Here is a 24,195-nt window from a genome sequence, read left to right on the forward strand (position 1 = left end):
GACCAGGGATCTAACCTGTCTCTCCTACACTGGCAGGTGGATTCTTAACCACGGGACCACCGGGGAAGTCCTGGAGTTCCCAGAACCGTCACTTCTACAGCATACTTCTGATCAGACAAGGCACTGAGTCAGCCCAGGTTCAAGGGGAAAGGAGTAGAGTCTGCCTCTCTGTGGGAGTAGAATGTGCGGTCATTTTTTAGGCTCCTTCGGCTTTAGTAAATACGGCCCAGCAGTCTAACACCATTTCTGATGTTTGCTGCTGGCCTGAAATAGGCTTCCTCTTCCTTCTTATCCCACATCTGGACAAACTAATAAGAAGGCCCTGATGCCTGCTCCCATGAGCAGGAGAGAAATTTAATCCAGGAGCACTCTGGCCAGAGTGGAGGGGCCCTCAGCCCAGCCTCTCCCCCTGACCACAGCAAAGGCCCCTCCTCGCCCTCTCCAGCCATTTCAGACCTGCTGGAGCACCTGCCCTGCTCTCCCCAGGAAGCCTCACTATGTGAGTCACCAATCTCATCCTGTTCTCTTGTTATGTGTGGCCTCATCAATCTTCACATCTGAACCACATTTTTTTTTAATGTATTTTTGCTTATTTATTTGGATCTTAGTTGCAGCACGCAGGATCTTCAGTTGCGGCTGTGAACTCTTAGTTGCAGTATGTAGGGTCTAGTTCCCTGGCCAGGGGTTGAACCCAGGCCCCCTGCATTGGGAGCGTGGCATCTTAGCCACTGAACCCCCTGCGGAAGTCCCCCTGAACCAAACTTTGTGTGGAAGGTTTGATCCCATTACAGAGCAACCATGAAACATACTCCTATAAGCAGAGTGTGAGTTTCATCTAGCCTGAACCTAGCTAATACAAGGCTTTTTAATTTTTGCCAGTCTGATGACGGACATGGTATGAAATAATAGAAAACTTATCAGTCTCTGCTCTCAGTTTCTGGTGCAAAACTCCTAAAACCCTTGTTAATAAAGAGGCTAGGAGAGATGAGGCTTTTGTTAAGTTGGTGTCAGTGAAGTCGGTTTTGCTGGAACTCACGGAAACAGGTGGGTTGGGAAGAGAAAGGATAAAAGGGCAGGGAGTGCAGAGATTCTGGTTCCTGGTGGCCATGTGGTCACCCACAGTCTGGAGAAGCGGCTATGCTGCACTCAGATTGTTGTTTTTGTTGTTTAGTTGCTCAGTCGTGTCTGATTCTTTGCGACCCCATGGACTGAAGCTGACAGGCTCCTCTGTCCATGGGATTTCCCAGGCAGGAATACTGGACTGGGTTGCCATGCCCTTCTCCAGGAGAGCTTCCTGACCCAGGGATCGATGGAACCCTTGTCTCCTGCACTGGGAGGCGGGTTCTCTACCACTGAGCCGCCAGGGCAGCCCACTGTACTCAAGTGCTGAAAGTAACAGCTGGCGACGGGATTGAGGAATGGATCCAACTCCCAGGGAGTTGGTTTAAGGGAGGCAGAAGGAAATGAAAACTAATAAGAAAAAGGCAAACTATTAATATTCTGTCGGTTATTGTTATCTGTAATAGCTAGAAGGAAAGTAAAAGGGAGTGCTGGCTGGAACCTTGTACTAGGCAGATTTTGGTGAGCCTGAGGTTTGACCACTAGTCTAGCGCCAGCCACGAAGGGAAGAGTCATGCTGGGACAATGGTAAGTACCTCTGAGGCCCCGAGTCACCAGGAAGGGAGTCAGGGTGCGGGGAGGGGCAAACCCAAGGAGCTACTGAAAGCAGGGGGACAGCCTGGAGGGGGCTTCTCATTTTGTGTATCCTTATCCTCACCTTCTTGAAGACCCTTGACTGAAATGGATGGTGAGAGTCACCAGCTTAGGGGCCATTCCCTGGTTCTGAATCTGCAGAGTGTTGAGGGTATATCTGAGTCGGGACACACAGCTCAACATGAAGCAATCACAGATGGTTTTACGGGATCCAGCCCTTCAGGAAGTTATTTCCGAGGGAACAGCCAGCCTGGTAAACTAGATAAAAGCCCCCATAAGGTCTAATTTCCCTGAGAAGAGAACTCTCCATCTCCCCCCATAAACACCAAGAGGAACGCTCCAGATGAAGTGGCTGATAAGGCGATATGCCAGCCACCTGGATGACCCGGAAGGACTTTGGGATGACCTGGAAGGACTTCCCTGGTGGTCTAGTGGCTAAGACTCCACATCCCAATGCAGGGGCCCAGGTTTGATCTCTGGTCGGGGAACTAGATCCCACACGTTCCAACTAAAAGATCCCCTACGCCGCCACTAAGAACTGGTGCAGCCAAATACCCAGATATTAAATATAAAGTGACGACATTCACCCACTGAGGCTGCCCCTCACCGGGGTCACAGGACATGCTGTGGCTGGGGTGGCCCTTCTGCGTGAGTCCCTCAGGTAACCTGACTGCTGCCAAAACCAAAGGACAGTTCAGGAAGCCTTATGAATTTGTGGTCCCAGCTCCCCCTTCTGGGTCTTACTAAAGAAGAAAACATCAGGCTAATTCACAAGAAAATGGGGAAAGGCAGAGTAGAGAAATCAAGAGACAGATCTCAGCAGGTGAACAATTTTTAAAGGGTTATTAAAAATAAGGTGAATAAAGCGAATATCGATAGAATGAAACAAAGAGGAAAACAAGCGGAGAGAGGGACTTCCCTGGTGACCCAGTAATTAAGATCCATGCTTCCAGTGTAGGAGGCACAGGTTTGATCCCTGGTTGAGAACCCTGCATGTGGCCAGAAAAAAAAAAAAATTGGGGAAGCTAGCAACCTGGGGAGAAGGCAGACTTGTGTTCCAGAACGCTCTCTGAAGTTCTGCTCGGCCATGAAAGTTTCGAAAGAGAAAAACGGAAAGTAATCTCAGCTAATCATTGATCGCCATCTCCCTTTGCTGGCAGCCTTGTAACCTTTCTTTAGATGTTATCTTGTTCACACAATTTCTTTTTTATTTTTTTATTTTTATTTTTATGTATTTATTTTTTTGTTCACACAATTTCTTTGGGAGATTACTGAAGGGGAAGCTAAGGAAAAGATCTAGCCATCTGTTAATTCCTTTTTCTTCATCTCTATTTCTTTGATCTAAGGAAAGAAACAGGTTAGGCAAAGTATTGTGTGAGCAAAAGATTTGAAAAGTGGGCTTGGGCCGGAGGTTAGTTACAATAAGGCTTTGCTAAAGTGACAAGACAAAAGGGACCTCCTGCAGAGAGCTCTTTCCTGCAAAAAAAAAAAAAAACAAACCTCTTTTCCTGCAAAAAATTCTTTCCTGCAAAGAGCTGCTTACAAATCCCCACTCTTGGACATCACTCCATTTCCAGGGCATCATGGGCAAAGGTCTGTCTCCTACAACTTTCTCCTGCTGACATAGGGTGTCTATTCTTAGAGTGGAATATGTCGACATGGGTCTGGAGCATCTCTGCTGACAATTTTAGTTGCCTGCTTACACATATGGGCAGAGCAAGCTACAGTTATTTTGATGCCCACAAAGATACAGACTATTATGAGCAATAGCGTTAATCTCTTGGGGCCAGTTCTTGTAATGATGCTAACCGTAAATTCAGTACTGCTCAAGATGGCACAGCTTATATCATGGCTGCTGTCTGGTCATCACTCAGTTAGCCTTTTCCCCCTGGGAGCAGTTACAGTATCTGTAAAACAACTCAGGAATGTACATCCAACACTGAAAGGTTCTGTGATTCTATTGTCCTGATCATTAACTGCTTGAGCCTGCTCTTTTGTGACTCAGGGAGGCTCGGGAGGCTTCAGCTTTCCTTTTCTCCTTTGGCTGTGCCAGGTCTTCTAGTTGCAGTATGTGGGATCTGGTTTTCTGACCAGGGATCAAACTTGGGTAACTTCAGCTTTTCTATAAACAAGAGCAGGGGGCATGGAAGGACCTTTGTGCTTGGGGCGGGGTGGGGGGGGTGGGTACCACAGTGTTCTGCTCGGTTTCAACTCCTCCCTTCTGCCTCCCCCCAACCAACCAACCAACCACTTTTTATCCCAGTAGATTGGTTTGCATTTGCTAAACATAAAAGGAATCATCTAGTTTTCCAAAAATTAACCTTTTTTTCTTATTGTGGTATAATACACGTATATAAAATTTACCATCTTGACCATTTTTAAGTGTAGAAGTCTGCGGTATTAAATACAGTCATATTTCTGTGCAGAAATGAGCACCCTCATTCCCACAACTCCTTTCAGCTTATAAAACTGAAACTCTCCCCATTAAACACAGACTACCCCTTCTCCCCCGTCTTGGCCACTGGCAGTCAAAACTGTACTTCCTGTCTCTGTAAATTTGATAACTCTAAGTACCACATCCATACATGACCACTGGATGTGAGAGTTCAACTGTGAGGAAAGCTGAGCACCGAAAAATTGATGCTTTTGAACTACGGTGTTGGAGAAGACTCTTGAGAGTCCCTTGGACTGCAAGGAGATCAGTCCTGGGTGTTCTTTGGAAGGACTGATGCTGAAGCTGAAACTCCAATACTTTGGCCACCTCATGCGAAGAGTTGACTCATTGGAAAAGACCCTGATGCTGGGAGGGATTGGGGGCAGGAGGAGAAGGGGATGACAGAGGATGAGGTGGCTGGATGGCATCACTGACTCGATGGGCATGAGTTTGAGTAAACTCCGGGAGTTGGTGACGGACAGGGAGGCCTGGCGTGCTGCGATTCATGGGGTCTCAAAGAGTCGGACACAACTGAGCGAGTGAACTGAACTGAACTGAACTGAAGTACCACATATTAGTGGAATTGTATAGAATTTGCCTGCCAGTAAGTCTTTCTCAGGGCTTCCTAGGTGCCGCTAGTGGTAAAGAATCCACCTGCCAATGAAAGAGATAAAGAAATGCCTTTTTGATCCCTGGGTCAGAAGATCCCCTGGAGGAGGGTATGGCAACCCACTCCAGTATTCTTGCCTGGAGAAGCCCATGGACAGAGGAGCCTGGTGGGCTACAGCCTATGGAGTTGCAGAGTCAGACGCGACTTAGCACGCACGGACACGTCTTCCAGCGAGTTTTCTGTCGATGTTTTTCCTTTGAACTGGCCATATTTCCTGTCTCTTTGTTTGCCCTGTGATTTTTGTTGAACACCGGACATTTAAATCTCATAATGTGGTAACTCTGAAATCAGATTCTCTCCCTTCCCCAGGGTTTGTTGTGTGTTTTTTGTTGTTGTTTGGGAGCTTTTTTATTTTTATTATTATTTTTTTAATGTTATAGGCGGTCTCTGAAGTGTGAACTTTGTGTGTTCTTAGGTCTTTTCTGAGCCTTGGGCACACGCAATCACTTCTAATTTTTCCCACAGATGTAGGGTTTCTATTTTTTAATGTCCTCATCTTTAGTGTCTGACTCCCCAGAGGGGAAAATCGAAAAAAGGCAGTGAAAAAGGTGTCCGGCCCTTTAAATCTTCACTTGGGAGGGGGGCAGAGGCTGCAGCAGGGGGCAGGGGCTGCAAGAATGACTTCCGCCCCCTCTGTCTGCACCTTGGTGATAAGCCGTCAGAATCCAGATCCCCCATCCCTGGAGCATCGGGTTGTTTCTGCTCACGGTCCTTTCTGCAAGCCCTCCAGGTGGGGGGCGGGCAGCTGCCTCTGGACTGAGAGCTGACGGGGATACCCATTTAAGGTCAGAGGCTTCTCCTTGAAGTTGGAAGCCTTCAGGGTTCCAGAACAGTTCCATCAGAGAGACTGCCCTGCAGTTGCTGTCCAGGTGGGGAGACAGATTCCTGGTGCTTCCTGCATCACCATCTTCCAGAATTTTCTCTGATCCAAAGCCTTTTGCACAAGAGTGGGAAACAGTTGGGGATTGAAGAAGGGAAGTTCCCAGCACTCCTGGACACAGGAGCCTCACTCACTGTGGTACCAAAACCCCGTGTATGAAGCCCTGACTTGGCTGCAATTAGATTGAGAGAACAGAGCACAGAATGGCAAGAATTCATGAGATTATGGAAGGTGTGATGTTTAAACAGGCTTTATGTAAGCAGTTCTGTCTCTTTTACTTAATGTTTCATGGGAATGAGTATTATGTCCTACTGGGTACATTTCCCCTACCTGGTATCATAAACTCCAAACCTATAGATGAATACAGGGTCTATGGAATTAAGATAAAAGTTCTGCTAACTGGAATATTCAATCAGACTTTCTGTGAAATGCCTCTTTTACCTGAGTGCAATTATGGGATTGAAATTTAAAAATTTCAATGAAATTTTAATTTCCATGCAACTAAAGGATGTTTGCTCCTTGGAAGAAAAGCTATGACCAACCTAGACAGCATATTAAAAAGCAGAGACACTACTTTGCCAACAAAGGTCTGTCTAGTCAGAGCTATGGTTTTTCCAGTAGTCATGTATGGATGTGAGAGTTGGACTATAAAGAAAGCTGAGCACCGAAGAATTGATGTTTTTTTTTTTTTCATTTATTTTTATTAGTTGGAGGCTAATTACTTTACAATATTGTAGTGGTTTTTGTCATACATTGACATGAATCAGCCATGGATTTACATGTATTCCCCATCCCGATCCCCCCTCCCACCTCCCTCTCTACCCGATCCCTCTGGGTCTTCCCAGTGCACCAGGCCCGAGCACTTGTCTCATGCATCCAACCTGGGCTGGTGATCTGTTTCACCCTAGATAATATACATGTTTCAATGCTGTTCTCTCGAAACATCCCACCCTCACCTTCTCCCACAGAGTCCAAAAGTCTGTTCTGTACATCTGTATCTCTTTTTCTGTTTTGCATATAGGGTTATCATTACCATCTTTCTAAATTCCATATATATGTGTTAGTATACTGTAATGGTCTTTATCTTTCTGGTTTACTTCACTCTGTATAATGGGCTCCAGTTTCATCCATCTCATTAGAACTGATTCAAATGAATTCTTTTTAATGGCTGAGTAATGTTCCATGGTGTATATGTACCACAGCTTCCTTATCCATTCTTCTGCTGATGGGCATCTAGGTTGCTAGAATTGATGCTTTTGAACTGTGGTATTAAAGAAGACTCTTGAGAGTCCCTTGGACTGCAAGGAGATCAAACCAGTCCATCCTAAAGGAAATAAGTTTTGAATATTCATTGGAAGGACTGATGCTGAAGCTGAAGCTCCAATACTTTGGCCACCTGATGTGAAGAACTGACTCATTGGAAAAGACTGAAGAAAGACTGAAGGCAACAGGAGAAGCGGATGACAGAGGATAAGATGGTTGGATGGCGTTACCGACTCGATGGGCATGAGTTTGAGCAAGTTCCGGGAGTTGGAGTCCACACAGCATGGAATAGAAAGTGGGGTGCTGGCTCAGACAAAATCTCTGTGCAGTAGCCCTACGTGGAATGTAGACTGCGGCTTAAGGCAAAAGCCTGTGAGCATGCCCAGCGATAACTACTGGGACTCTGAACTAGAGAGTTTTCAGGGTTATTTACTACAGTAAGTCCCCTACATATGAACAAGTTCCATTCCAAGAATGCATCTGGAGTCCAAAAAAGCTAGCCTAGGTACCCAACTAACACAATCAGCTATGCAGTCCTGAACTGTAATGGTCTTATAATACTTTTCACTCAAATAACATATTAAAAAACAAACACAAAAAAGAAACATTTTTAATCTTACCACACTGTATCCTGAAAAGTACAGTAATACAATGCAACAGCTGGCATACAGGGGCCGGCATCAAGTGAACAGGCAAGAAGAGTTACTGAGCTGGGAGAGGAGGTGGGAGATGGTAGAGCTGAAAGATTGTCAGCAACAGAAGACGGACAGCAAGCTATATTGTCACTCACGCCTTATGTGATTGGAAACACCAATGTGCGTTTGTATCTTTGAAAGTTTGCAACTTGAAAGTTCCTAGGTAGGGGATTACAGTACCTAGTTTTCAGATGTTAATTGAAGCTACCCCATGACTGAAGGATATACAAGATCTTTAAACCTGAAATATCCATAACGTCTAGGCAGATGTCAGAAAAATGCTCCAGTGGAGATGGCAGTGCCCAGAAAAGTCCCATCATAAGATGGAAGTGGTTTTCCCAGGATGGTGCTGCCTGCGGAGACGGTCAAGAGTGGGAAGCCTCTTCTCTGAGGACTGAATCTGCATCTATGTGAGCAGTTCTGAATTCCACCTCTGGACAGCGAATGCCCCATAAACAGCTCTTAACTGACCAGCTCTTAACTGACCTTCAAAGAGCTGCTCGGTCTATGGACAGCAGTTCCCAGGTGAACAGACAACCTTGTTTTTGGAAGGTCACCACTCTGATCAAAGAAGGTGAAAACAGGTCAGTCTGGTGGGCTGAACTGCAAGCTGTTTTCCGAGCTAAGATGGGAGAATTGGCAGTGGTGAAATTTCCCATGTTTTGGTTTCTACAGACTCACGGTCAGGCAGGAGGGTGATGGAAAACTAGCTTCTTAAAGGGATGCCTGGGGGCTTGCCTGGTGGGCCAGTGGTGAGGACTCCTCACCTGCGCTTCCACTGCTGGGGCCTGGGTTTGATCCCTGGTTGGGGCACTAAGATCCTGCAAGCTGAGAGGCCAGGCCAAAAAGGAAAAATTAAAAATAAATAAATAAAAGGATGCCCATATGGGGCACAGCCCCGTGGAAATCACTTTGGAAATTTGAGGGCACTTGTAAGTAGGATATGACACTTCAGTGCCCATTGTTGGAACCCTCTTCCAGCTTAATAAGCAGAGATTTCGGTGTGTTCACTTAAGGTGGCCACCACCTGGACCCATGAAATAAGTGGACATGGAGTCCCTGCAGCAATATTGAGATGGGGCTGAATCTACACATGGCCCTCTTGTACCCCCTCCTGAGGTGGCATGTTCTCTGGGGGGCAGGCCTGGATCGTAACTGGCAGGTGAGACTAATGCTGGTGTCCTGGGGGTGCACATGGGTCCTGCCTGGAACAGATCCCGACTCTGGAGTGGGCTTTGCTTACCCAAATGCTCAGAATGACATAAAATATTTGGAACAGAAGATATTGTGCCAGTTTGCGTGGCCGGTCATCATTTCTTCAGACCAAGGACCCCACTTGGTAGCCCGTGATGGCCAAAGTATCCGTTTGGTAGGGAATTGGAGTGAGCAGTTGAAACACCAGTTTAAAGTGGACCAGTAAAGAGCTGGGCACACACCTCTACATGTAACACAGGCATGAGTGTGGACAAAGGGGTGTCCCCACTAGGGGATGTCTCTGTTTTTCTGATGGGTCTGGGGAAGACAAAGCAGGGAGAAACGCAGATCAGACTATGCAGTTTTTGCCAAGGCAGGAGGATACCCATATACCAACTCACTTTTTTTTTTGTTTCCCACCACACCACTTTTTTTCTTCCCATCTGGCTTCCCAAGTGGCACTAGTGGTAAAGAACCCACCTGCCAATTCAAGAGACATAAGAGATGTAGGTTTGATCCCTGGGTCAGGAAGATCCGCTGGAGGAGGGCATGGCAACCCACTCCAGTATTCTTGCCTGGAGAAGCCCATGGACAGAGGAGCCTGGTGGGCTACAGTCCATAGGGTCGAAAAGAGTCAGACACGACTGAAGTGACGTAGCACACACCTGCTCCTGTGGTCAGGGCTGCAAATACAAGTGCCCAAGACAGCGATGATTCCCAAATAAGAGACAGAAACACTACTTCAAAACTTATGTCAGAATTCCTAAGTGCCTGCTGGGGCAACGTACGCCTTCACCCCCCGACAAAGTTAGGGTCGACAGTGAATGCAGCTACAGTGGTGCTGTTTAAAGATAGCTCACCAGCTCCAAGGCTGTATCCTGAGCCCTTCACCTCCCACCTGCTTCTGAGACAAAAAGGAGCAGGCTCTCAGAGGCAGGCTCCCCCGGGAACTCTTGTGTACAGACCAAGGCGTAAATCAACACTTTGCTTTTTAAAAAAAAAAAAAAAAGCTCACCAGTTCTGCACCTGTGTGACCACACCCTCTGTGGGCCGAGGAGGGAGACACCAGACACCACTGGACTAGCATTGCTGCCTGTATTTTGGACCAGGACAGTAGCCCAACCTAATGTCCCTTCCAAAGGTGGAAGCCTTTGGGGAATCAATGCAGAGAAAGTGGAACAGGATCAGTGTAGAGAAGGCAGAACAGGAGCTAAGGGTAAAGTAAAGATAAATGAATTATGTCACGAGGGAAAGCCAGTATTACATTAACGCCTTGAAAGAGGCTCAGATCAAGAGATGATATTGTCTCTTAGCTCGATTACAGCCAGATGCACGGAAGGGTGAAGCCATTTGTGCCAAGACTACTCTTGCTTTTGGAACCTGACAAGATCAGATGGAAGCCTGCAACCGCACCCTGGCTATGGATGGGGGTGATTGCTGACTGTGTGGAATTCTGTGACACGACAGTGTCTTTCAAGTTACATATTGTTCTTTGGGGGGGGTTTATTTGGCTGCACTGGTTGCAGCCCGTGGGATCTTTAGTTGTGGCATTCAGGATCTAGTTCCTTGACCAGGGATCGAACCCTGGGCCCCTTGCACTGGGAGCACAGTCTTAGCCATTGGACCACCAGGAAAATCCCAGTGTTTCCCTGAGTTCTGTGAGCTGGTCTAACAACTGAATCCGAGGTGGGGGAAGGCATGGGAACCTCTGACTTGTAGCCAACTTGGCTGACCTGGGGTGACCTGCAGACCTCCTGCCTGCATCTGAAGCAGGGAGCAGTCTTGTGGGCCTGAACTCTTAACCTGTGGGATCTTAGATAACTCTAGTTATCGTCAGAATTGAAAGACACCCTGGCTGGTGTCACACAGAATTGCCTGATGTGGGAAGAAACCCCACACATTTGGTGTCAGAAATGTTGTGAGTGTGGCCGTGAGCGAGAGCAAAAGAGAGACCCAGGAGGAGGAGGAGGGGACGTTTTCATTGCACACGGGGATCCGATATGGACTGAGCTGTGTTCCTAAATTCATAGGTTGAAGTCCTAACCCCCAGCCCCTCAAAACGTGTCTGCATTTGGAGACAGGACTTTAAAGAGGCGATAAGGTAAAATGAGGCTGTTAGGGTGGGCCCTCGTCCAGTGTGACTGGTGTCTATGAGAAGAGGGGATATGGACACAGACACCAGGGCTGCCTGGGCAGAGGAAGGTCCAAGTGAGGACACAGCCACCTGCAAGGTGAGAAGCCTTGAGAAAAACAACCTTGCCTCCAGAAGTGAGGAAATAAACTGCTGTTGTTTGGGCCACCTGGTCTGCGGTGGTTTGTTCTGGCAGCCCCAGCGGCTCAGCACAGGATCTTGATGTTTTAGTTTGCATCTCTAGCTTGCTAATCCTGCTCACTATTTATTTTGTTTAAAACGCCACACGGGGGTCCCATCGCGGCCCAGCTCTGCAGGCCGTCCCCCGACAGGAAGTCCACTCCCCCTTCCTCCTCATCTTTTTCCAGCTGCTCGGCCTCCCAGCACCCGGCTCCCCGCGGGCGTGAGCGGCGGCTCTGCCTCCTGGGTCCCTTCCCATTCGCCCTCTCCTCCGCGCTGCGCTCGGACCGACCTGCCACAAGCGCTCCAGCTCCTGCGAGGATGTTGTTTAGTCGCTAAGTGGTGTCCGAGTCTTTGCGACCCTGTGGACTGTAGCCCGCCAGGCTCCTCTGTCCAAGGCATTTCCCAGGCAAGAATAGTGGAGTGAGTTGCCATTTCCTTTTCCGGAGGTTCCTCCCGACCCAGGGATCAAACCTGGGTCTCCTGCATTGGCAGGCGTATTCGTTACCACTAAGCCACCTGGGAAGACTTGCGAGGCTGTTACTGGATTTTAAAAGCCTAGTACCTGCCCCAAGGTAGCCCCCGGGTCTGGGATCTAGAGATGCTAGAAGCTCGGCGTGGGAGGCAGAGACCCTCGCAGCCCACGTGGTTAGGGGAATTAATTCGGGGACCACCGGCAGCCCCAGGCGCGCACATCGGGGCGGCGCGGGGTGGGGGGGGGGTGCGGGGCTGGCAGGGATGGGCGGGGGGCGTGCTGCGATCCTGCGGAGCGGGAAGCAGCCTAGCCGCCGGCCGCCCGGAAATCCCCCAGCCGAAGAGCGGGCCGCGCGCCCTGGGGTCTCCGGGAAGAGCGGTGGGGGGAGGGGAGGGCCCGGAGCCGCCCCTCCCCCGGGCCCGGCGGCGCGGATCTGAGAAAGCAGAAGCGAGCGGCCCTCCGAGGAGTCCCATTGGAGCAGGGATCTGGGAAGAGAAACTTGCGGCCGGGCTCTCTGAAGCGCTCCGGGAGGCCCTGGATCCGGCAGGGTCTTTAGCCATCATCGACAAGGGAAGGTTGGGCCCCGGCTCCCCGCCTCGCAGTCTTCGCCTGCCCCGCCCAGCCCCGCCCCGCCAGGCTAGCCGCTCCTGTCCCGACGACAGGCCGTCGGCGCGGACCGGACCGGTGCGCACCCCCGGGAGGCCGCGCCGCAGACCCGGAGCCCGCGCCTCCCCCCTTCCCGCGCCCTCTCAACCCTCCCGGCCCTCGGCTGGACGCCCCCGTGCCCCCCGCATCGTACCTCCCAAGGTCCCGGATCCCCGCGCGCCACCCTTTCACCCCCTTGCCCGCTCCTTGTACCCGTTGCCAGGTCCCCTGAGCCCTTCCGGGCCCCCGACCTCCTCCCCAGATCTCCGGGGCGGCGCCGGGCAGGTCCCCGGGAGCCCCGCCGGCCGCCGGGGAGGAGAGCGCCATGCTCCGGCTCCTGGCCTTGCTGCTCCCGCTGCTGCAGCCGCCCGCGCGCGCCCAGGAGCCCTCGGCGCAGGACGTGAGCCTGGGCGTGGTGAGTGCAGGGGTCCGCCGGCTCCGATTTGCAACAGAGCTGGGAGAGGAGAACAGGGGCCTCGACTTCTGGGTTCAGAGAGGGCGGCGGACGCTTTCCAAATGTCCAAAGAGTGACCGAGGATGAAGACTGGGAACCCGAATCCTTGGATTCGTCAGGAGGTTGAGGGCCGGAATTTGGAAATCTGAAAAAGGGTTGGGGTGGGAAGGTGGGGACCCTTGGTAACAAATGAACACTAGCAAACCCGGGGCTGGAGGGCCTGGACCTTGAGGTGGGGAGCAGACGGTTCTCCGGGACTGGGGACCTGGGGCTGGCCATACCTGGTGAGAGGTGAGGCTTCCAGGATGGTGGTTGGATGGGAGAGTCCCTCCACAAGCCTTTCTCCTTCCCCTGTTTCCACCTCTGGTCTAGGACTGGCTGACCCGCTATGGCTACCTGCCACCCCCTCACCCTGCCCAGGCCCAGCTGCAGAGCCCTGCAAAGCTGCGGGATGCGATCAAGGTCATGCAGAGGTTTGCTGGCCTGCAGGAGACAGGTGTCCTGGGTATGTGGCCCCCACCCCCTCCCCAGCCCTGTCTTGGCCCGGCACCCAGCCCACCCCACCAACTGCAGGGGCTAAACATCTGCATGTAGCTGAATCACCAGGGGCTGTGAACATGCTGACTTCAGGTCCCAACCCGGGAGGTGCTAAGACATTCCTGTTTCAGTAAATATTTATCAGGAATCTCTTCCCCATGAACTGACATGTGAGGTCATTCCAGGCTCCACTGGAATAGTGGTGAACAAGGTGGAGGAGGTCCCCGCTCCCAGGGAGCTAATGTTCTAGAGGGGGAGAGGCACAGAGCAAGAACAGTGATGAGTATTCCGAAGAGAATAAAATGCTATGATCCTCAGGGGCTGGTCCGGGCAGGGCAGTCCCCTCTAAATAAGGTCACGTGAGCCGGGAGGAGCTCATGTGACATGAAGAATTCCTAGGACACAAAGAGGGGGAATCAACCCTGGGGAGATGGAGGAGGTGATCTCGAAGGCTGGTGCAAAGGCCCTGTGGCAGACACAGGCTTGCATGCCTGTGATGAAAGGTGGACTGCAGAGCTAAACAACAGCCTGATTAGGGGCCAGGAAAGGTATTTTGGTTTGACTTCAAAAGTGATAAGAATCGCTGAGAGGGTTTGAAGGAGGGAGGCAAGGAGACCTGATTTACAGTTTTGAGTTTCCTCTGCTTACTGGTGGTGAATGGAGAGTGGGGAGCACAGAGACCACTGTGCAGGCAAGGATGCGATGAGAAGCGGTGAATCCAGAATGTGTATTTCGGAGGCAGAGCTGAGAGGCTTGTCCGTTGGGTTAAATGAGAGGAAGAGGGAAGCAGAGGGGTCCAGTCCAGATGCGAGGGAGGTAGGAACCTTCTGGCCCCAGGATGTGCTCCGTTGCTCCTTGTCACCTCAAACCACGAGATAAGGTTGGACCTTCACTTGGAGCCGAGGGGACTGCTGGGAATGGAGCTGAGCTGGGCAGGGGGATTCTGGGTGACCTGACCTGGGAGGGGCTTGCCACCTGAGACTAGAGACCAGGCTGGCCCGGGGACTTTGAACTTGACCTGGATGTGATGGGAACTCGGGAGCTAGCCTGTGAGGTGTGAGTAGCCTCCCAGGGGCTTCCAACCTTCAAGCGAGGCGTTCTCCCGGCACCCCCAGGGTTCTTTCTCTAGAATCCAGCTGCCAGGACTCAGGGAAGCTGGCTGCCCAGATCCTGGCCTGAGACTCTTGAGTCCATCCAGGGCCAGGTGCGGAGGGTGATAGTACCCAGAGGGCAGTGCCATAGTTTGGTACAAGCTGGCGTTCAGAGTCAGACAGCCTGGCTCCCAGTCCAAGCCGTGGGGCCTTTGTGAGCAAGTGTTTGGAGCTCTCGGAGACTCAGTTTGCCCATGGAGAACGTTAGCTCACGCCTGCTGCTGATCCCACGTCTGCTTCAACCTCTCCCGCAGACCTGGAGACGGTGGCCATGATGCATAAACCCCGCTGCTCCCTGCCTGATGTGCTGGGGGCGGCGGGGCTGGTGAGGCGGCGGCGCCGGTACGCTCTGAGCGGCAGCGTGTGGAAGAAGCGGACACTGACGTGGAGGTCAGTCCTGGCACCCTCTCGACCACCCTGGGGCTGCCCTCTGGGCCCCAGCTTCATGTGTCTGCCCTCTCTCTGCAGAGCTCCTCACTCGGCCCTCCTCTTTCCAGGGTCAACTCCTTCCCCCAGGGCTCCGCACTGAGCCAGGAGACGGTGCGGACCCTCATGCACCACGCCCTGACCACTTGGGGCACCGAGTCAGACCTCAGGTTCCAGGAGGTGGGTTTGCAGGGGCCCACGGAGCCTGACATCCTCATCGACTTTGCCCGGGCCTATCACCAGGACAGCTACCCCTTCGATGGGCAGGGGGGCACCCTGGCCCACGCCTTCTTCCCGGGGGAGCACCCTATCTCTGGGGACACGCACTTCGATGATGAGGAGACCTGGACTTTTGGGTCAAAAGGTACCATCTCCCCTCTTCTGAGAGGTCCCCTGTCCAGATCTGCCTGTCCTTAAGAGTGAAGTTTACATTACATTTACTGATGGAGGCTGTATCAGTTGGGCTTCTCCAGAAAAACAGAACCAGTAGGATGGGTGTGTGCACGTGTGTGTGGAGAAAGTGATTTACTTTAAGGAACTGGCTCACAGAATTGCAGACGCTGGTGACCTCCAAAATCTGTAGGGCAGGCCTGCAAGTTGGAAATTCAGGAGACTTGATGGTGCAGTTTTGAGTCCAGTATTTGCAGAGCAAGCCAGCTGGAAACCCAGGCAGGCTTTCCTTGTTGCAGTCTTTGGGCAGAATTTTTTCTTCTTCAGGAAACCTCAGTTTTGGTTTTTAATGCCTTCAACTGATTAGATGGGCCCCGCCCATACTATGGAGGATAATCTGCTCTACTTACCATGGCTTATAGATGTTATTCATGCCGATAAAATAACCTCCACGACAACATCTTGACTGGTACTTGATCAGGCATTGGGATACCCTAGTCTGGCCAAGTTGACACAGAAAATCACCCATCACAGAGGGGAAGTCCAAGTTGGGGCTGAGGACTCAAAGGGGCAAGAACACAGGTCTGCCAGTAGCTGAGTCAGAAGAGTAACTGGCAATTGCTACACAGGGTGTCACAATTACGCAGAATCACAACAGAGGAAGTTCTTAAGCCTGGGGGTGCTCACACGAAGGCTGGCTGAAGGGATGGGGACTTCCTGGAAGCAGTGACTTTGCTTGTTTCACATATGTAGACAATGCATGCCAACTAGTGCCCAGGGTCCCACTCTCCTGGAGTACCAGGGTGGGGGTGGGAGGGGACACATAAGGCACAAGCCAGTGAGCTCGCTGAGGCCAGGGGAGTCAGAGGTGGGGGTACAGGGGTGAGGAACAGCCTGGGATATTCGGGGCTGGAAGGCACACATGTGCTGTTGGGAGCAGACCGCAGAGGATGGAGGGCCAGTCTCATGTGATGAGAGGGGCCTGGGAGGGCACATGGAGGGGTCTGGACAATCGGATTCTAAAGGCAGTGGGATCCATGGAAGGTTTTGCATTTTAGAGACACCACTGGCTGCCATGGGGGGCAAGATGGGGACAGGGAGGCAGGGAGGTAGCTGGGGGTCCAGGTAAGAGACGGTGGGGGCGATGGGGGTGGGGGCGGAGGGCAGTGGGCAGCTCAGAGGGGAGTCCATCAGGATGGACAGAGACTGGGATCTGATTAGATTCGGCAGCAAAGTGGGTGAGGATGGCCGGATACCAGCCAGGTTTCTGGCTCAAAGCCCCTCGAGGATGGTGTCCCATCGATGCAGGTGAGAAGAGGGTGGGGAGGAGGAGCAGGCTGGGGAGGGCAGGTGAGTTCAGGTCTGGGCCTGTGTCTGCAGTGCCGAGTCGGTGCAGGTGGCGCGTTGATGGTCTAGTATCTTGTGCTAGAATTTGGATTTCTCCAACTTAAGTCAGGTTTCCCAGAACTGGAGCGCAAGAGGAAAATTCTTGTGCAAGCAGTTTTGGGGGGCACATTCTCAGGGGAAAGGGAAGCAGGAGAGACGTGGGGGGAGGGAGGGGTGAGAAGCTAAGCTAGGATGTGGTCTCAGCTGGAGAAGAGCCTGACCCCGCAGGGAACTCTGTAGAGTAAATGGCACTCCAGGGTTGGTTCTGCCTGGCGGCAGGGGGCCTAACTCTTCCACTCCCCATCCCTGGAACTGCTGGGGGTGGCTGGGCCAGGAGGGAGAGCCATTTGCTGGGGATGGGTCCTCAGGCTCTGCAGAGGAACTTAGGTGAGGTGGGGATAGCAGACACAGATCCACCGTGGGGAGGCTGTGTAACAGCGTTTAAGAACTTGGGGTTGAAGCTGAGCTCAATTCAGGGTTCCTCCGCCTGCTGCTGTGTGTGCCAGCTACTTGGCCTCTGTGTGCTCCGTCTCCTCACCTGAGGAATGGGGATAATAGTATGTACTGGTCCCATGGGCTTGCAGATGAAACGAGAAATTCACCTACAGCTCTCAGTACACTGTTCACGGTCGGCCACTATGAGCTGGGTCTCCCAGCACATTTGAGAGTTGGTGATACCTGGGGGGTCAGGTTCCAGGAGAAGGTAGAATGAGAAGACCAAGTTCAGAGGTGGGGAAGTCTCACAATTAAGGGGAGGGCTGCAGGCAGTGGGCGGGGGAGGGATGAAAGCAGATGGAGAAAAACTAGTTTGAAAGGTGATTAGCGAAGACAAGCGAAGGAGGAAGTGGGCAGCAGTGAGCAGGGCCTCAAGTCATCCAGTAAGTTACTTATGGTTGGATCTCGCCATGTGGGGACAAAGTGACCTTAGTGCCCATGGCTTGGTGGGTGGAGGGAGAATCCAGACCACAGAGGCGTGAGAGGAGCTGAGCAACAGAAGGCTGAGTTCAGACTGCTGACCAGAGAGCGTTCGGGGGGGGGGGTGGGGGGGGGGCAGCGGGCTGTGGATGGTGGGAAGACAGGTCCAGGGGATGTCCTAGGAAGAGGGAGTCTTGAAGACTCAGGGACAGTGGATGAGCCAATAGAAAGAAAGAGGTGGGGGATGAGCGCATGGATCGCAGATTAACGGATGGATCAATGAACCGATAAACGAACACACGGATGGATGGAGGGACAGATGGACGCATGCCTGCATGAAGGCAGAGATGAATGGATGGGTGGGGCTTTATCCTTGTCCTGGAGGAGGTGAGTGAGGCAAGGATCTCTCCCAGGGCAGAGCAAGAGGCAGGAGATGAGCTGGGGGGGTGGGGGTGGGGATGAAGCTCTGTGCCCCATGCACAGAAGCTTACCGATGACACAAGCGGCCTGTTTTGATGAAACAGGAAATTTGTCATCTAAGAGTTGCTGGCTGGGACTGGGTGGCACCTGGAGGGGCTTTGAGTCTGGATTTGAGGCTGAATGGGGGGAGCAAAGGAGCTGCCTGCTGAGGCCATGGGTGAGGGTGAGGGGAGGTGCAGAGGACCCCCAGAGATGAGCACCGGGAGTCTCTGCGGCTGGATCTGCACGGTTGTGTAATTTCCCTAGCTGAATAGCGTGACAAGGGTGCAAGGAAGGGGTGTGGGCAGAGGAGAGGCAAGGACACTTGGGGGGGGAGCGGGTGGTAAAATATGAAAAAGATCTACCTGATAAAGACACCAAATGTCCTCCATCCAATTTCTTAGAAAAAGCTCTCTCATATTGAGAAAAGCCACAATCAACATGGGAATTCATCAGTACTTATGAGTTTGACTAAGACATCTGAAACCACTGCTGAGAAGTGGGACAGCCCAGCCAGGGTTCCTGCTTCCTCACTGAACTTGACCTCTCTGTGCCTCAGTTTCCTCACCTGTAAAATGAGGATAGGAGGTAGAAGTAACTGAGGACAAGCCTTTGCTGCTCTGCTTATGACTCACTCATCTTGTCCTTAGATTCTCACTTAGTGGCCTTGAGGGGTGGAGAGAAATTTGCTTTTCAGTTCACCAGGTTACTTCCAATAATTGCAGTTTCATCACTGCTCACTCTAGTTAGAGATTTCCCTGACGGTAGATCAACCTGGGGGTGGTGGTGGGGGGGGGGCGCCGGTTGTCTCTCTTGCTGTCTCTGTCCCTTCTTAGCCTCTCACTGGCTCAAGAATCAATGAGGAGCTGGGGTTCAGCCAGCAGCTGGGAGCGTGGAGACAGCTTGGTCCCGGCGCCTGGGCTGGGTCCCCAGGGAAAAACCTTCTGTGGTCAGAGAGGTTGGGCGCCAGGGCCAGCGGGCTGTGGTTGGAGAGTGCCTGCTAGAGCTTCGAGTTCCGAGTTCCCAGAGATGCAGGCTGCAGGGGTGGGGAAGGGAGGCGAGGACCCCAGGGAGGTGGGGGTGGGGGGTGGAGGCTGTGGGAGGGAGAGATGAGCGGAAATAGAGGACTGGGGGTCCTGGGCACTAGCCCGGTGGGGATAGAGGGAGGGGGAGAGAGGCCATGGAGTCTGACCTTCCTTCCCTGTGGGTGCAGAGGGGCGGGGCCTCTGGAGCTGTGAGAAGGGAGCGTCCCCAGAGCTGGGCTCCCTCAAGAGAAGCACACACCCGGAGGATCCTGCTTCCCCTAGAATGTTTCCTTTTTTTTTTTTTTTTTAAGAATATTCATTTATGCATTTGACTGCGCCACCAGGATCTTGCTGCGTGCAGACTCTCAGTTGCAGCCCGCGGGATCTAGTTCCCTGACCTAGACCCCCTGCACTGGGAGCATGGGGTCCAGCGGAGAGGTCTCCCCACAGCATCTCTGCACGCTGCCTTCCTGGGGCAGCGGCTCCATCCTTATGCAGCTGCTCCTCCCGCTGTCCCTGCCGTGTCCCCCTGCTCTTTCCCAAGTCGGCTCTGCGGTCTTTTCAGCCCGTCCCCCGCCGTGTGCAGCACTACCAAACCAGGCTACAGGAGACTATCCACCAAATAAGTGCACCCATAGAGGAGGGAAAAGATGACTCGGGGTGGGGGTCTGGACAGAGGAGGCCACGGCCACCTCGGAGGGTCTCCTGGCTGCTTGTGTGCACCAGAAGGCCCCTGTCTCCCGGGCTTCCTGGGGGCGCTAGGGGTGGGGGTGGGGCCCGGCTCCAGCGCATTCTCCCTTCCTCCCCAGATGGCGAGGGGACGGACCTGTTTGCGGTGGCTGTTCATGAGTTCGGCCACGCCCTGGGCCTGGGCCACTCCTCAGCGCCCGACTCCATCATGAGGCCCTTTTACCAGGGCCCAGTGGGCAACCCCGCCGAGTACCGCCTGTCCCAGGACGACCGCGACGGCCTGCAGCAGCTCTACGGTACCGGGGGCGGCGGGGTGCTCGCCCCCTGGTGGCCTCTGCAAGTAGCGTCAGGGGACCCAGCCCTGTAACCCTCTCTCCACAGGGAGAGCACCCCAAACCCCATATGATAAGCCCACACGGAAGCCCCTGGCTCCTCCTCCCCCGCCCCCTGCCCTGCCCCCGGACAGGTGAGTCCTCTCCAGGTAGGAGGCCTTGGATGCGCTCCCTAACCTCAGGGTCCTCCTTTCGAGATGGGCAGGTGAGAGTCCCTGCCTTGTAGGATGTGGTCAAGATTAAATAAAAGGAGCGGAACCCCGCCCCTCCTCCCCACTCACCTCTCTTTTCCTTCCCAGCCCCCCCCAACCCCTCCCTGATCGATGTGATGGCAATTTTGACGCAATCGCCAACATCCGAGGCGAAACTTTCTTTTTCAAAGGTAAGTGACTTCCATCTCCCCGACCCCATACAGCTGGCTTCACACCCACTTAGAGTGACCCGCCGCCGGGGCCCCGAGGGTCGCAGGGATGCCGGACTTTCAGTGCCAAAAATGGGCAACTCTGGCCCAGCCGGTCACCCGAGAGCCACTGCAGCCTTGATTTTTGATGGACCTGCGCGCCCCCGACCCCCGCGCCCGCCCCGCCCCGCCCCCAGCGGTGGGAGGGGAAACCCCCGACTGTGTCCAAGCCACACCCCGGCGGGCGAGTGGGGTGCGGGGTAGTGGAGGGGTGTACAGAAAGGGTGACCTCCTGCCATCTCATCTCAGGCCCATACGCCCACCCATTCTTCCTGCCCCCACTCGACCCCCAACCTAGGCCCCTGGTTCTGGCGCCTCCAGCCCTCGGGACAGCTGGTGTCGCCCCGGCCCGCCCGGCTCCACCGCTTCTGGGAGGGGCTGCCGGCCCAGGTGAAGGTCATTCAGGCCGCCTACGCCCGGCACCCGGACGGCCGGATCCTCCTCTTTAGCGGTCAGTGGGGTCCGGGTTTGGGGGGTGGGGGGCGGCGGCTAGCGCCGGGCATGCGCAGCGCCGCTCACCCGCCCCCCGTCCCCCCGCCCGGTTCCGCCCGCAGGCCCGCAGTTCTGGTCGTTCCAGGACCGGCTGCTAGAGGGCGCCGCGCGGCCGCTCACCGAGCTGGGGCTGCCCCCAGGAGAGGAGGTGGACGCCGTGTTCTCCTGGCCGCTCAACGGGAAGACCTACCTGATCCGGGGGAGGCAGTACTGGCGGTACGACGAGGCGGCGGCGCGCCCGGACCCCGGCTACCCGCGCGACCTGAGCCTCTGGGAGGGCGCGCCGCCGGCCCCCGACGATGTCACCGTCAGCAACACGGGTGGGAGAGCTCGCGCACCCGGGGGGCCGAGTGATGGGGGGCCAGGGGTCGTGGGGTGGTGGGGCCTGCAGAGCCCGGGGTGGGGGGAGAAGCGGTGCGGAGAGAGGGGTTTGGGGGGTGGGCAGGCGTGGACCAGCCCCTCAAACATCTCCCTCCCCGCAGGTGACACCTACTTCTTCAAGGGCGTCCACTACTGGCGCTTCCCCAAGGGCAGCATCAAAGCCGAGCCAGACTCCCCCCAACCCATGGGTCCCAAGTTCCTGGACTGCCCCGCCCCCAGTGTGCGCCCTCCGGTCCTCAGACCCCCCAGAGCGACCCTTAAACCCGGAGACTGCGACTGTCAGTGCGAGATCAGTCAGGCTGCAGGGCGGCCTTCGGTGCTCCTCCTGCCTCTTCTGTCCCTGCTGGTGGGGGGTCTGGCCTCCCCCTGAGGGGACCTGCGGCTGCCTGGAAGGGACCGGATCGCCCACGGGGCCCCTGCGGGTTGTGGCTGTGGGAAGTCTGTCCCAGGGGCAGGGCTCAGCCAGGATGCAGCTGGGGATGCCAGTGGAGCTAAGTCCAGGAGGCTGGAAACACAGGGCGGACCCTGGCACTGAACGCCCCTGTGTGCAGCCAACTGGGCCTTCCTCCCCTGCCCCGGCCATGACCCCGCAGGACTCTCCTTTTCCCGGAACACCTGGCCTTTCCCGGAGCTTAGGCGGCTGAATTCCTGCAGCCCTGGCCCGGCCTGCCAACAGCAGCTGTCCCAAGTGCTTGGTTCTTTACAGGACAGCCCCTTGCTGAGCCAGCTCTCCAGCCTCTGCTCTGATGTTTCTCATCCTGTCCTCCCTCCACAATGTCCCAATCAAAGCACATTGATGGGGTCCCAAACCCAGCTCTGGTACCACCCCTGAGCATGTGTCCCAAGTCTGGGGTGACATCAGTGGTTCACACGTGGGTGAGGCTCCTGGGATGGACCCTGTGGCCCATCCTTGGTTCTGGTCACCACGCTGGTACCAGAACTGCCCACATTCAGTAGGACACCCTCCTGCTCCTAAAACACCTGAGCCTCTGCCCCCCCCCCAGAACCCCTTGGCTCCCATCAGCTTGATGCTGGTGGGAAGACAGTGGACTGGTCCCCTCTCAGTCTGGGGTCACTGCCTCCTCAATGCTCCTGGGTGACAAGTGGGTGGAACCTGGGCCACCTCAATGACGCTCCTCCCCACTGAATTCAGGATCTAAATGAGTGCCTCTGCAACTCTGCTTCTGGAATATTCCACACAGGATGACCCAGGAAGGGAGTTCCCTGGTGGTCCAGTGGTTAGAATCTAGGGCTCTCACTGTCATGGCCTGAGTTAAAATTCTGGTCCCAGAACTAAAATCCTTCAAGCTGTTCCATGTGGTCCAAGAAAAAGAGAGAATGACCTAGGGAACTTTAAAAATGCAGATTCCATGTCTTCACTGTGAATCCTCACTCTGGGTCTGGGGCCAGGAATCTCTTTGAACAAACTGGGTGGTTGATATGGGGGTGGGCTGGGGGGTGGCCCCGATCTGCAAGGGACCAGGGCCAGCAGCTCCCATCTCTGGTCTCTGTCTTCTGACTTGTGTGTCCCCCATCATGTTCTCCACCCAGGGGCCAACCTCTCCCTGTTTACAGAGCCCAGGGCATGGCCTGGGTGAAAGAGGTTCACCCCCATGGCTGGAGTCACTCAGTCACATTTCTTGGGTTGTCACCCAGCTTCAGCGGGCCCACAGTGCGGCCCACAGCTGATCCAGGGGCATGGAGCCCAGCGTGGTCACGACCAGTCCAGGAGGATGACAGCCAGGTGTCTTCAACCAGCCAGGGACCTGGGAATTCAAAGGCACCAGAAGCCCTCTGGGCCTCTGTCAGGACCCTTTCTAAGTATGAGGAGGAGGAAACCTGAATTCGCAAAGCTTGTCAGCCCTGAAGAAGGACAATAAAAATAACAGGAGAGAAAAGCCTTCATTTCCTCGGAGCAGTGATGGAGCCCCAAGGTGAAGTTTGGTGGCAGGAATGTGACAGACCCGGATCACTGTTTTACAGAAGAGGCTGGAATCCAGCATTGATGGGGGACAGAGTGGTTGAGAATGAATTGGAGGAGCAACCAAAAGTTGGTTGGAGGGGCCCAGAGAGGGTTGTCCCATGTGACATTTCAGGTTCCTTTCACTGCAACAATGGACACTTCTCCAGCCTCTCAGACTTCATGAAGCCTGCTTCATAAAAATGTCACATTGCATTGAATTGTGTTATTTAAAGAATGGAAAATAAATGATACAAATTATTAAAATATAGAGACTTAAAACTTCTGTATTTCAAAGGGCAGCACCAGAAAAGTAAAAAGACAACCCACAGAGTGGGGACAAAAAATTGCAAATGTTACATGTGGTAAGGGCATGGAGCCAGAAAACATTTACTACCCTTGTGTGTGTGCGTGCACGCTCAATGCTGTCTCCGTGGCCCCATAGACTAGAGCCCTCCAGGCTCCCCTGTCCATGGGGTTTCCCAGGCAAGAATATTGGAGTGGGTTGCCATGTCCTCCTCCCGGGGATCTTCCCTGACTCATGGATTGAACCTGGATCTCTGCATTGCAGGCGGACTCTACCACTCAGCTACCAGGAAAGCCTCGGGAAATCGTCTAGTGGTAGCTCAGAAAGTTAAAAACAGACTTAGGGATTGCCTGGTGGTGGGCCCTGGAGGATGCTGGCTTAGGGGTGCAGGATGGTTTCTTGAGATGATAAAAGTGTTCTGAAATTTTCGGTGGTGATGGTTGAGTAGTACTGTGCATTGAATTAGGCACTTTCCTGAGTGAATTGTATGATATGTGAATTATATCTCACCAAAACTCTATAAAGAAAATGATTCAGCCCATAGTGAGAC

The 24,195-nt window shown here is 53.7% G+C and overlaps 1 protein-coding gene across 3 annotated transcripts; it reads left to right on the forward strand.

The window, feature by feature from the left end:
* Nucleotides 1-11,417: 11,417 nt before the first annotated feature.
* MMP25 (matrix metallopeptidase 25) lies at nt 11,418-23,607 on the forward strand. 3 transcript variants are annotated; one of them, XM_043914100.1, is made up of 11 exons: nt 11,418-11,583; nt 12,504-12,695; nt 13,107-13,239; nt 14,677-14,812; nt 14,920-15,212; nt 19,833-20,009; nt 20,095-20,179; nt 20,345-20,427; nt 20,804-20,956; nt 21,060-21,317; nt 21,480-23,607. In XM_043914100.1, the coding sequence occupies exons 2-11, from the start codon at nt 12,606-12,608 to the stop codon at nt 21,746-21,748; spliced, it is 1,677 nt and encodes a 558-aa protein (XP_043770035.1). In that variant the 5' UTR covers nt 11,418-11,583; nt 12,504-12,605; the 3' UTR covers nt 21,749-23,607. The 3 variants fall into 3 exon arrangements, with proteins under 3 accessions (XP_043770035.1, XP_043770036.1, XP_043770034.1); XM_043914101.1 differs by lacking the exon at nt 11,418-11,583 and adding an exon at nt 11,679-11,735; XM_043914099.1 differs by lacking the exon at nt 11,418-11,583 and adding an exon at nt 11,897-12,210.
* Nucleotides 23,608-24,195: the final 588 nt, after the last annotated feature.

Source organism: Cervus elaphus, chromosome 10 (genome assembly GCF_910594005.1).
Source record: "Cervus elaphus chromosome 10, mCerEla1.1, whole genome shotgun sequence".
Lineage (NCBI taxonomy): Eukaryota > Metazoa > Chordata > Mammalia > Artiodactyla > Cervidae > Cervus > Cervus elaphus.

Bases quoted from the DNA above. Each gene is read 5' to 3' on its own strand.
- MMP25 (XM_043914100.1), top strand. From the start codon at position 12,606: ATGCTCCGGCTCCTGGCCTTGCTGCTCCCGCTGCTGCAGCCGCCCGCG. The intron at 14,813-14,919 runs GTCAGTCCTGGC...TCCTCTTTCCAG, and splicing joins AAGCGGACACTGACGTGGAG to GGTCAACTCCTTCCCCCAGG. The intron at 20,010-20,094 runs GTACCGGGGGCG...CTCTCTCCACAG, and splicing joins CGGCCTGCAGCAGCTCTACG to GGAGAGCACCCCAAACCCCA.